The sequence below is a fragment of the Artibeus jamaicensis genome, unplaced genomic scaffold (genome assembly GCF_021234435.1).
Source record: "Artibeus jamaicensis isolate MK-2021 breed Jamaican fruit bat unplaced genomic scaffold, CSHL_Jam_final contig_387, whole genome shotgun sequence".
Lineage (NCBI taxonomy): Eukaryota > Metazoa > Chordata > Mammalia > Chiroptera > Phyllostomidae > Artibeus > Artibeus jamaicensis.
The window spans coordinates 42,920,474-42,933,059 of record NW_026521812.1 but is presented as its reverse complement, the minus strand read 5'-3'; the positions used below and the strand labels follow the sequence as shown (position 1 = coordinate 42,933,059).

At 40.3% G+C, this 12,586-nt stretch overlaps 2 protein-coding genes across 9 annotated transcripts in view; one reads left to right on the top strand and one right to left on the bottom strand.

The window, feature by feature from the left end:
* The window catches only part of DOP1A (DOP1 leucine zipper like protein A), a 115,244-nt gene extending 103,330 nt beyond the window's left edge, over window positions 1-11,914 (top strand). For 3 of the 4 annotated variants that reach the window (XM_053664736.1, XM_053664737.1, XM_053664735.1), the window contains exons 34-38: window positions 836-891; window positions 3,768-3,932; window positions 6,172-6,301; window positions 7,422-7,481; window positions 11,318-11,914. In XM_053664736.1, the coding sequence (XP_053520711.1) occupies window positions 836-891; window positions 3,768-3,932; window positions 6,172-6,301; window positions 7,422-7,481; window positions 11,318-11,623 (717 nt within the window). In that variant the 3' untranslated portion in view covers window positions 11,624-11,914. The remainder of the gene's footprint in view (window positions 1-835; window positions 892-3,767; window positions 3,933-6,171; window positions 6,302-7,421; window positions 7,482-11,317) is intronic. The other variant, XM_053664738.1, reaches the window with a different exon arrangement.
* PGM3 (phosphoglucomutase 3) overlaps window positions 1,299-12,586 on the bottom strand; it is a 31,701-nt gene continuing 20,413 nt past the window's right edge. For 4 of the 5 annotated variants that reach the window (XM_037143808.2, XM_037143807.2, XM_037143810.2 and 1 more), the window contains one exon: window positions 1,299-2,563. In XM_037143808.2, the coding sequence (XP_036999703.2) occupies window positions 2,387-2,563 (177 nt within the window). In that variant the 3' untranslated portion in view covers window positions 1,299-2,386. Of the gene's footprint in view, window positions 2,564-6,294; window positions 7,997-12,586 lie in introns of those variants that run through there. The other variant, XM_037143812.2, reaches the window with a different exon arrangement.

Here is a 12,586-nt window from a genome sequence, read left to right as displayed (position 1 = left end):
ACCGATAAAACAATGTGATTAGTGTCAACATGCTTACTGTGTAAAAACTAATCTTGGAAGAGAATTAAACCCTAAGTAAGCCTTTTCCTAACAATTTTAATAGTTGAAAATTATAAAACAAGTCAGATCTCATCTCAGTACAGCTTAAACTTCCCAACATAAAACATTAATATTAATGCCTTGCGGATCTTTGTCGGATCTAGTTTAATTCAGTCTCATCTACACCAATCGTTTGACTTTGCCACGGCTGCCAGGCCCAGCTCCCGCTGGCAGCAGCACCTCTGGAGTGATTACAGATGGGTTAACTGTGTTTTAATGGACTGACATGAGGCACACACTAACTGCAGCACTTGCCCTAGTTAAGCTTGCTTCAGAGAGACTTTTCTTCATGAAGATTCTGTAAACTCCCAAACAATAAACCTTCCCAAGCCCCCCCACGCAATTACCTTCCCCACACCACGCCCTATCACCCCACTCTGAGTTGGGGAAAGGGAGGTAAATAAAGGAAAGGCAATGCACAGCTCTGAACATCCAGCATTTATAATTTCCCCACAGAGAAACTGGCTTTGATATTTTTCTTTTTTAATAACTGTCATTCTATTCCATATTTACCTGAAACAAAAGCATGCTTTTATCTCAACTCTGCCTAATTATTATTAGCAAAGTTTTGTGGTACATTTGTAGTTTTATTATCAGAAATTAAGTATAAAGATCCTGAAGTTGTATCCTAAAATTTCTTTTTAAATTAATGAAAATATAGCCTAAAGATAACTTGAAAGAAGAATTAAATACCCAATTTGAAAAAAACATTTAACATTTATCCCATGGTTTTCAGGTACAGGTTTTTTTACTGATGGAGCAGGAACTCACTGCTGATGAAGATATTTCACGGTAATATGTAATTCATTTCAATGTATTGTTAATGTTTATAGTATCCTAAAATCATCCAAAGTGTTACAATCTGGAGAGTACATGTATTGTTTTTTCTAAACACTTTATATACAAAAGTAGGTTGCTAGCCCAGGCCCTGTGGCTCGGTCGCTTGGAGCTTTGTCCCAGCGCGCCTGGTTGCGGTTGGGTCCCGGGGCGCAGCGCGCGCAGGCGTCAGCCAGTGCAGTCAGCCGGTGCATGCGCAGACGGGTGGGGCCGCAAGCTCCGTGTCTCTCTTTCCCTGCCCCCCCTCCTATCTAAAATCAACTTTACAAAAGTAGGTTTACAGTTGTAAGTATGCAAATGTTTATTCTTATTTTATTGTATTATTTTTCATATGTACAACTGTACACCTATTTTGCTCCACCTTGTATTTAGTCTGTTGCTATCTACTTAATCATAGTGGGATATATTTTTACATATTTTGTACACATTTTTAACTGGATTAAACTATCAGTATACATGACCTTTGACCTCACAATTTTTTTAAAGCAATATAATACTATTTCAGCTACATGAGCCATTTTGGTTTTGGTAGGTCAGACCTTGGCTGTAAAACAAGCAGCAGAGCCGATTACGGTAGGTAACCTGTCACTAAGTTACCCATATGTCCAGGTTTTCCAGAATGATCTCAATTTAATGTATAATAACTTTATTTTTCTTAATAGAGGTAGTTTATTGCATGACTAAATAGAACTTATTTTTATTTACATGAGAATTTTGGAGAAGCGCCTTTCTGGCTCCTTCTTGAGTCTCTGTCTGGTTTGGCCTCCTTGCCTCCAGCCTCCACCATGGCCATAAGGATGACCCAGAGGTCCTTCAAGGTGACTACCTCTGGTCCCGGGGCCTTCAGCAGCCACTCGTTCTCGAATGGGCCCAGCACCAGCTCCTTGGCCTTTTCCTGTGTGAGCAGCAGCTCCTGGCTGGGCCTGGGCCCCAGCACGAATTTGCCCAGGGGTTTCGGTGGAGCTGGGAGCATGGAGACCATCAAAACCATCCACTAGAACCAGAGCCTGCTGAGCCCCGTGAAGCAAGAGGTGGGCCCCAACATCCAGGCTGTGCACCACCAGGAGGAGCCAATCAAGAGCCTCAACAAGTTTTCTTCCTTCATGGATAAGGTGTGGAGTCTGGAGCAGCAGAATGAGATTCTGGAGACCAAGTGAAGTCCCCTGCAGCAGCAGAAGACGACTCACAGTAACATGGACAATACATTCAAGAGCTACATCAACAACCTTCGGCGGCTGCTGGACACACAGGAGAAACTGGGACGGGAGGTGGAGTTTGTCCACATGCAGGGGCTGACGAAGGACTTGAAGAATAAGTACGAGGATGAGATCCACAAGCACACAGAGATGGAGAATGAATTTGTCCTCATCAAGAAGGATGTGGATGAAGCTTACATGAGCAAGGAAGAGCTGGAGTCCTGCCTGGAAGGGCTGGCCAATGAGATCATCTTCTACAGGCAGCAACGTGACAAGCAGACTTGTAACCTGCAGGGTGATCTCCGGCACATCCGTGGTGCTGTCCATGGGCAACAGCCGCTCCTGGGCTTGGACAGCATCGTCACTGAGCTCGAGGCCCAGTATGAGGAGATTGCCAACTGCAGACATTGGCTGGGGAGCATGGGGATGACCTGCATTGCACGAAGACAGAGATTTCTGAGACTAACCAGAACATCAGCAGAATCCAGCCTGAGATTGATGGCCTCAAAGGCCAGAGGGCCTCCCTGGAGCCCACCATCAAGGATGTGGAGCAGTGTGGTGAGCTGGCCATCAAGGATGCTCAGGCCAAGCTCAGAGCTGGACGCTGCTCTGAGAGCCACCAGATAGGACATGGCCTAGCAGCTATGTGAGTACCAATTCATGAACACCAAGCTGGCCCTGGATGTGAAGATCGCCACCTACCACAAGCTGCTGGAGGGCAAGGAGAGCCAGCTGGAGTCTGGGAGGCAGAACATGGGTACCTACACCAAGACCACCAGTGGCTACTCAGGTGGGCTGAGTCTGGCTTACGGGAACCTCAACTACGGCCTGGGCTTCCAGGCCAGCTTGGGCTCTGGCAGGAGCTCTACCTCCTTCAGCCACACCAGCACCAGCTCCTCCAAGATGGTGGTTGTGAAGAAGATTGAAACCCGAGATGGAGATGGGAAGCTGGTGTCTGATGTCCTGTCCAAGTGAATGACTACTGCGGTCCCTCCTGTCCTCTGAGCTGGCAGGAAAGGAGCTCTGGAGGAGAATGGAAGGCACAGGAGACCCACCTAAGCACAGCCCCAGGCCTCAGCTCACCCTTGGGGTGGGGGCGTTTACTGCCGGGGGCACCACGTCTTACTCATTCCCCTAACTAAAAGCCAAATCAAGTGTTTTTTTCCTCCCAAAATAAAGCCTTAGCTGGCTCTGCCAAAAAACAAATGTTTTGTTTGTCCAAATAAGTTTACAAATTGCAAAGTTCCTTGAAGACCATTATGTCTTGAATACGTTATCCCTTTACAGTGCTAGGTTTATAAAACAGTTCCTGGTACTAGTAACTGTTATTCCAGAACCCTGGCCCCTCGCCCCCTTGGAGAATGACACCGAGGAGTAGAAAATCCCCTTGGTTCACACCTTGTATTTTTCTATTTCTTGGGTGTAACACAATTTATTCTGTACTATCTTTAATACAGTTTGAACAAGATATAATTTTTTTTGTTTGAGAACAGCTAAATTTATGGTCATAACCTTGTGTAACATTACACTTTCCAAAGTGATTATGAAAAATATTAGTTGGCACTTTCAGAATTTCCAGGAATTGCCTGTTAGTAACCAGGTGCAGCTCCTGACAACACTGTCCCCTGCTTACAGGACCTCAGGCCCTTCTGTGGCTGGGCTGGAGACGACCTACACGGGAGGCAATGGCTTTTCTACTTCATATAACAGCCAGCGATGGTTAAACCTCTATCTCTCTGCTTGCAAATTTTTGGATTTGGCCCTCGCATTGCCCTCTGAAAATCTTCCTCAGTTTCAGATGTAAGTAAAAGGATGTTAAATGGATATTTTTGAAAACACATTTGCTTTGGTCACTGATATCTAATTTTAAAGTTTTTGTGTAAGCTGAAATACTGTTTTTATTAAAGTGCAATTCTGTCAGGTCATGGTAGGATAGTTAGGGGAAGTAAATAGTTTCTATGGATGTATTAAAGTTAACAGACCATTCAGTCAACAAACTGAGTACCCACAGGATGTAAGGCACAGGGGTACATGAGTCACCAGCTTCAAGTCTAGTGTAAGACATAGTTCAACACATAATTTGATAGCAGATATGGTCCAAGATGCCATGAAGCCACACAGCTTCACGCCTAGTGGCTCCCGCCCAGTTCTGAGGGTCAGAGTCGGCCATGAGGGAGTTTTATACTGAGGCTTGAAAGGTGAGGGTCGGGGAGGTCCGTGTGTGAAGACAGAGGTGGAAGAGGCCTGCAGTGTTGGAAATACTGGAAGATTCGTATTGCTGGAGCAGATGTTGAAAGGGGGTGGATGGGAACGAGTTAGGAATTGTACAGCCTTGTAAGCTCTATCAGAGAATTTGGACGTTAACCGGAGGACAGTGGGAAGCCTTGGAAGCATATTAAGGAATGAAGTGCTGTGACTGGGTGAGGCTTGCATTTTAGAAATTTTGCTTTGGCTGTAATTTGAAGAAAGGACTGAAGATGGGCAAGAGTGAGTCACGAAGGCAGTTTTATAGTGAACTGAACTAGAGGTGGCAGAGGGGGACAGGGAGAAAATCAGTGGAAGTAAATTTCCACAATGCCTTGTTCATAAGTGCTCAAAAATAATTATTTTTCAGATTTAAATTTTTAAATAACAGGCAAACTATATTAGAGTTTTATCAAAATAGAGCTAAGATAATTAGAAAATATGTCCACATGATCAAATATGTACTTATTATATAATGTTACATTTTGTAATGTTACTCTTCTGGAATAAAATAAGATAAAGGTCATCAGGATCTTTCTATATTTGAACGCTCCACTCTCCAATAATTGCTATTTCAGAAGCTTACTTTTCATTAAATGTACTGGTAAGAACTATTAAGTTACTTTTACATTAATTCCAGGTTTTTTTTCTTTCTGTTTTTCTGCATTTGAAAACCATATACATCTATTTCTTCACAAATTTTAGCAGTTGAGTATCTGTTAAACCTGATGTTACTCCTAAAGAAATTCAGAGAAGGATAAGAAGCAGGACTGTAAGAAAGCGGCCAGAACTAATTACGATGTTTGTCTTCAGGGCTTGAGGAAGAACAACATTAAGTAGAATGCTTATGGTCTTGACTTGTTAGCTTCCACAGGGAGAACCAAAATGAGTTTGTCCTCTATTTGTTAAGATAGTTATTACAAAGGGATGAAATATGCTGTGATAATAACTACATTTTTTCCTACAAAACTACAATAACTACAAAAGTTCTATGTTTTTTTTTTTAAGTCTATAAAGCAGTATAGCATGGGGAATTTAATCTTGCAAGTAATATCATTCTAAGCATGACTATTTCAGAAGTTCAAAATAGTTGACAGTTTAACTATATACAAAATTAAAAGTCTGGTGTGACTAAGATACCATGCTTAAAAGGCAGCAACGAGTTGGGAAAAGCTATGACAAAAGTCTAATTTGTTTAATACAATAACCCAATAGAAAAATGGGCCATTGAGAGAGTTCATAATTCATAGAAAAGGGATAGCTTCTCAGCATAGGCAGATCATCAGACATACTCAAAGAGAGAAATTCCTATTAAAATTATAAGTTGCTACCAGAATGGTAAAGATGTAAAAGTATATTTCCTTTTACCCTAACAACAGAAGCATTCTTATTCTTGTGGAAAAATAAAAGATACACCATGGGGTATGAAATAAGTACTACTTAAACTTTTCTTACATTATTTGTTCTTTGCCCCCTTACTATGCAGTTAGGGAACATTTGGGCAAGTATATGGTGGAAATCTTGACTGTTAATGACAGAAACATTCGTTGAGGACTTGCTTTGTGCTCATGAAAAAAACAGTGGTGAGCACTTTACAAGTTCATGTATTCGTTTACTTGTTACAATTTCTGTGAGACAGTTAACAGCGTCTGTTATTTACTGATCAAGGATCAAGTTAAGAAACACGCTACAAGTGACACAGCTGTTGAATCTTCCTACGGTATTCATGTGGCCTTGCCTTATGTGCCGCGAAGTCTGTTCCTCATGTTGGTGGAAATCATTCTTCTATACACAGGTACCGATGGGCCTTTATTCCAGAAGCCTCAGATGACTCCGGTTTGGAAGTCAGAAGACAAGGCATACATCAACGAGAATTTAAACCTTATGTAGTACGACTAGCCAAGCTTCTTCGAAAAAGGGCAAAGGTATTGATCGCATTCTTTCCTTTGTCTTTAAGAAGATAACATTTGTAAAATTTATTTATATTGTGTTACATACTTTGTATTTTTCAGTAAGTATTGTAATTAGAGATCTTCACCCAAGAAAATAGTCAAGTTGACCCTTGAACAACATGGAGGTTTAGGGGCACCTACCATCCATGCAGTTGAAAATCCTTGGGATTTTCATATATACCTTTTCTACATGTATACCTTTTGACCCCCAAAACCTTAAATAATAGCCTACTAATGACCCTACCAATAACATAGTTAACTAACACATATTTTGTATGATACATGTATTATATACTGTATTCTTACAATAAAGCTAGCAAAAAGAAAATTAAAATTTGAAGTAAAAAAAAATTACAGGATTTATTGAAAATCTGTGTGTAAGTGGACCTATGTAGTTCAAACCTGTGTTGGTCAAGGGTCAGCTGTAACGAAGTAAATGAGCATGCTCATCAGTGGGCCTTTTTTGAGGTCTTGCCCTTCGCATGCCAAAATTTTAAAAAATAAATTGTACAATTTGGGGATAATCTGGGTGGTCTTTTGAGTCCTAGTTTTCAGAATGTGCTTTGAGTGCTCAGAAATTTTCCACTTTTCTGGGGTCCCCTATTCAGGCAGCAGCTCCTAACTGCATTCCACAAACTGTAGAAAATGGAAGGGAGGAAAATTATTAAAAAGTACTTTACAGATATAAGGAACTTGATTTATAATCAAGTTATTTCTTTAGGGACCAAGTGAAAGGATAAAAACAAAGATGAAAGTTGGGTAGAGTTTGGGATAGGACTTAAGTACTTTATTCTGATATCACAGGGCTTGAAAAAATATTCATGATAGCAAATCCAGTAACAAGGGAATTATATATGACCCCAAGCACATACACACTGTCATCCCTGCATCTCATTAGTAATGAGCATTTTTAAAGACTCCTCCCTTATCTAAGGAATAAACATGGCAGTCTTTTGTCTAAAACTTGTTCCACAGAATAAGAAAACAGTTTTGATTAGAAGGCATTTCCCCAAAACACTCTAAACAAGGTCTTCATGGCCACGCATCCTTTTCATGGAACAAAGGCTATGAGTTCTCCTCTTTCCTTCCACAGGACAAGGAGGAGGACTTTAAGACAGTGATTTTGGAGGGATTGGAGATGACCAGGCATCAGGTGAGGGTGGCTTTTTGATGCTTGTGATATGGCAGCAAAAGTTGCCACATTGGGACCAAATACTGACACACAAACCCAGGTCTGAATTTCAACAAGTACAAGAGGGGTAAAGAGGAAGGAAGTCTTTTAGATTGTTGAAGTGAAGGGAGAATCGTCTGTGTGGAAACATGCTTGACTTTTTATTTCTTATTGAGGGAAGTGGTTCTGATTAAGAAAAGCAGAACATTAAAAGAAGTCATTCTTGGTCAGGAGCTCAGTAAAAATCCCTCTTAAAGGTGTATCTGGACAAGAATATAAACCTTTGTGCTCTTACATTGGAAAATAGTTATGTACAGGGTTCAATATTCTACTCATTTTACTTCAGGATAATGTTGTATGCCTTTTAATTACCACTGAATTGCAGTTTGATGGTACAGTCAGCCAGTTAATGGTAGTCCGTGATGTGGAAGTCAATCCCAAGACTGTCATTAAAGCAAGTGTCACAGTTGGGAGAAAGGAAGATGGTTTTCTGTGCCCTATAATGAAGAGTGGAGGTTAAAAACTGTTAACACAGTAACTAACTGATGGCTGGGGATTTTGGCCATACAGGATTAGCTTATCTTTTCTTGTTTACTCCCTAGTCTTCTGTTTTAACTTCAATTTATTTTCCCATCTCAGGATTTTATTTTTGAATAAGCAAACAAATCTGTGAGCACACAAAAGAAAATAAGCCGGATTCTGCATCTGCTTTCTCCACTAGGAAACTAGTGATATTAAGATATTTGGTAAATCACAAAAGTGTCTTGACAACATCTGATCTTAGAAGGCAGACTCCATTTATAACCAATATGACAGATTGTAATTATGCTTCCTAAGTTCCACTTGATTTCTTTTCCTTTTTTAATTGTTTTTTGTCTTATCTCTACTCATATCTACTCTCATATCTCATATCTACTCTCATATCTCATATCTAAGTCTGCTCAAGTTCAAACATCTTTAGTTTTTTAAAATATATTTCATTGATTATGCTATTAGTTGTCCCAATTTTCTCCTTTTGGCCCCTCTACCCGGTACCCCCATTCCCTCCAGCAAACCTCCCTTTAGTTCATGTCCATGGGTCATGTGCGTAAGTTCTTTGGCTTCTCCATTTCCTATACTGTTCTTAACATCCCCCTGTCTCTTCTGTACCTACCAATTTGTACTTCTTAACCCCTGCACCTTTTCCCTGGTTCTCTTCCTTCCCTCTCGCAGATGATAACCCTCCAAATGATCTCTATTCCTGTGATTCTGTTCCTGTTCTGCTTGTTCTGTTTTTTAGATTCAGTGCCTGATAGTTGTGAATTTGTGCCATTTTAATGTTCAGTTTTGATCTTTTTCTTATACAGGGTCCGGCACAAATAATACCCCTTTTTTGTTATAAAATCATAAGAATGTAATCCTATAACATAATATCACACTCAAGTACACCATATGACACTTTAGGTGAAATGTTCACATTAAAAGTATAAATTACTACCCCCATATTATTATTACCTTACTAATTACACTCAAGCAAACGTTACTCTGCCACACCCTATATAGTTCCTTATATTTAATATAATGCCCTGGCTGGTGTAGCTCAGTGGATTGAGCACGGGCCTACGAACCAGAGGATCACAGTTCAAATCCCAGTCAGGGCACATGCCTGGGTTGCAGGCCAGTTCCCATCAGGGGACACATGAGAGGCAACCACACATTGATATTTCTCTCCCTCTCTCCTTCCCTTTCCCTCTGAAGATAAATAAAATCTTTTAAAAATATTTCCTATAATGAGGGCTTGGTGATGATGAACTCCTTGAGTTTTACCTTGTCTAGGAAACATTTTATCTGCCCTTCAATTCTAAATGATAAATTTGCTGGATAGAGTAATCTAGGTTGTAGGTTCTTGCTTTTCATCACTTTGAATACTTTTTGCTAGCCCTTCTAGCCTACAAGGTTTCTTCTAAGAAGTCAGCTGAGTCTTGTAGGAACTCCTTTGTCAGTAACTTTCTGCTTTTCTCTTGTTGCTTTTTTAAGATTCTCTTTATTTTTTAAGTTTGGCATTTTAATTATGTGTCTTAGTGTGGTATTCTTTGGATCCAACTTGCTTGGGACTGTCTGTGCTTCCTGGATTTGTATGTCTGTTTCCTTCACCAAATTAGGGAAGATTGCTTTCATTACTTTTTCAACTAATTTTTCAATTTCTTGCTCTTCCACTTGTCCTTCTGGCACCTGATTCAGATGCTGGTATGTTTAGGGATGTCCCAGCAGCTTCTTATTCTAGCCTCATTTTTTTGAAATCTTTTTTGCCTCTTGCTGTTCTGATTGAATGCTTTTCTTTTTCCTTAGGTTCCAAATCGTTGATTCTCATCTTCATCCTCTCTACTGTTGGTTCCCTGTAGATGTTTATTTCGCTTAATGCAACCTTCATTTCTGCCTGGGTCTTTTTTATGCAGTTGCAGTACCCAATGATTTGTTTGAGCATCCCAAAAACTAGTATTTTGAACTCTGTATCTGATAGATTATTTATCTCCGTTTCATTTAGTACTTTTTCTGGGATTTTGTTCTGTTCATTTGGTCCATATTTCTTTGTCTCCTCCATTTGGTAGCCTCCCTGGGCTTGTTTCTATGCATGAGGTAGAGCTGTTTGCCTCGTCTCAGTAGCTTGGCCTATTGTAGAAAAGGCACCCATCTGGACGAATGTGGCTTCTTCAAATCCTTCGTTGTCAGACTTCCACACAGCTTGAGTTTCAGACAAATCTGGGTGATGTCTGTTCTGTAGTCTAGCTGTAATTTTTGCTGTAGTTATGTGAGGAAGTGAAGCGTATTTATTACCTATGCCTCCATCTTGACCAGAAGTCATCTTTGGGTCTTATAAATTTTTCCAAATAGACTGATGTCTAACAACTGTGTTTATGTACTTGGCTTCTCAAACTAGCTTAGTATTAACTATCTTGTGTTCATTTAGTTGACAGGATTTTCACATACATTCTCATTTGACTTTACTGCTGCAATGTAGATTTTCTCATTTTGTAAGTGAGGAACCTTTCTGTATCTTGCCCAAGAATAGTCTATTAGTAAATCAGTGGCAGAGCCAGGACGCTAACCCAGTTACTCCATGTCAGCTTTCCTCCCCACCATGTGTAGCACAACACAGAAACAGATAGCATCTCCTTTCCCTTCTCTTTGCTGACAGTATTCACTCTGGGCCCTCCTATCATCTTGTGGCAAGTTTAAGCCATTGGCTAAAGGGAATTCATTAATTTACTAAGGATGAAATGTGTAACCCTTTGTCTCTTCCAGGCTTCTTCTATAGTCATTTTGTGACCCAGTCCTTGGTTACATTAGTGGGAGTCCAGAAACCTGGGAGCTTTTTGAGTATATACAAAGCACAAAATAAGCTTGTAATATTTGACTCTCCTTATCCCAAACCAATTATGCTAATCTTCTTTATAATAAATGTTAGTAGACCCCTCCATATCCACTTAATAATTGGTACCCAAAGGCCTCAGAAGCAAGAATTGTCTGGAATGAAGATGCAGTATCATCATTTGTACTTAACTGATTGATGTTTATACCCTTTGAAGCGTTCTAATGCACATCACAGGTGGCAAACACAAGGCCTACAGGCCAAATCTGGCCCAGCACCTTGTTTCTACCTGGCAGAAGTGCCCAGCTCTTGCTTAACTGTTAAGGAGTAGTTACATTTATACAGTCCTAAAATTACATTTGGCCCTTTGAAGGCAACCACGAGGCTGATGTGGCCCCTGGTGAAAATGAGTTCGACACCCTGGTACTACATCATCTGTTAATAACAATTCCCGTTTTGTTTTCTGCAGAAAAATCCAGAGGAAGACAACTCAGGGAGAACGTTGGGTTGGGAGCCAGGGCACTTGCTGCTCACCATCTGCACCGTGCGCAGTATTGAGCAGCTGCTGCCATTCTTCAATGTGCTCAGCCAAGTCTTCAACAGCAAAGTTACCAGCCGATGTGCAGGACACTCAGGGAGCCCCATCCTCTATTCAAATACCTTCCCTAACAAGGACATGAAACTGGAAAATCACAAACCATTTTCCAGCAAAGCCAGGCAAAAAATAGAAGAGATGGTAGAAAAAGATTTTCTGGAAGGGGTGATAAAAACTTGAGTACCACAAGTGGTTCCACTTAGTTTAAATGTAAATGTAATCATTTAAAACAAACATAACTCTGAGTTGTATAGGTTTTCTTTTGTATGTAACAAAACCTATTTCAGGTTGTATTTAATTTAAATATTTGTAAATAAGAGCAAATGTCTGAGTGTGGCCTGAATCACGTTTAAATATTGTTGGCTCATATGGATTATGGTGCCTAAGAGAGATCTATATACATATATAGTCCATTGTTTTATTGTCCTCAGTTGTCCTAAACCTGCAAAATACACACTGCACATTTTTTTCTATTGGTTTCAAGCTTCGCTTAATTTAGTTTGGTTGGGGAGCTTCTTTACTTGTCATTAACCACATTTTAGTGTCAGAATGGTGTCACTTCTCTGTCAAAGGATTGGTAATGTATCACAATTAGTTTCTGCCCACATTACTAAGAGGAGTGAAGAATAACTGAAGCCTGGGACCTGCACCCTTCTAAGTGTAGCAGGAGCATCTCCACCTCAGGACAGAGATACCCAGCCGCCACAGTCACACCTGAGTTCCTGGGGATGGTAACTTCAGAGGTAGGTCACTTAAGAATCATTCTGAAGACACTGCTGTGGTAAAATCGGTAAAATCGGTTGTATCAAGTCTTTCCCACTCTCTCCACCCGTACTGACAATGGTGAAGACTACAAAACAGCGTCCTGGGTAGGTGACGGCAGTAGAAGAGACATGCCCCAAGGTGTTGGTAATAAATAAGATTTAATTTTCTGGAAGCCCTCACCAATTTGTCCCAGCATATATTATAATCATACATGTAACTGACAATATTTTACATTAAACTGAAGCTAGAGGTAAGTTTCATTTTTTAAAAAAATGAATTTAATAATTGTAAGGCTTGGCCATGTCTAAAGAATTATTCCGGTAGTGTTTAAGAACAGATCTAGAAACAATCCAGTAAGGTGCAGTAAACATGATTATA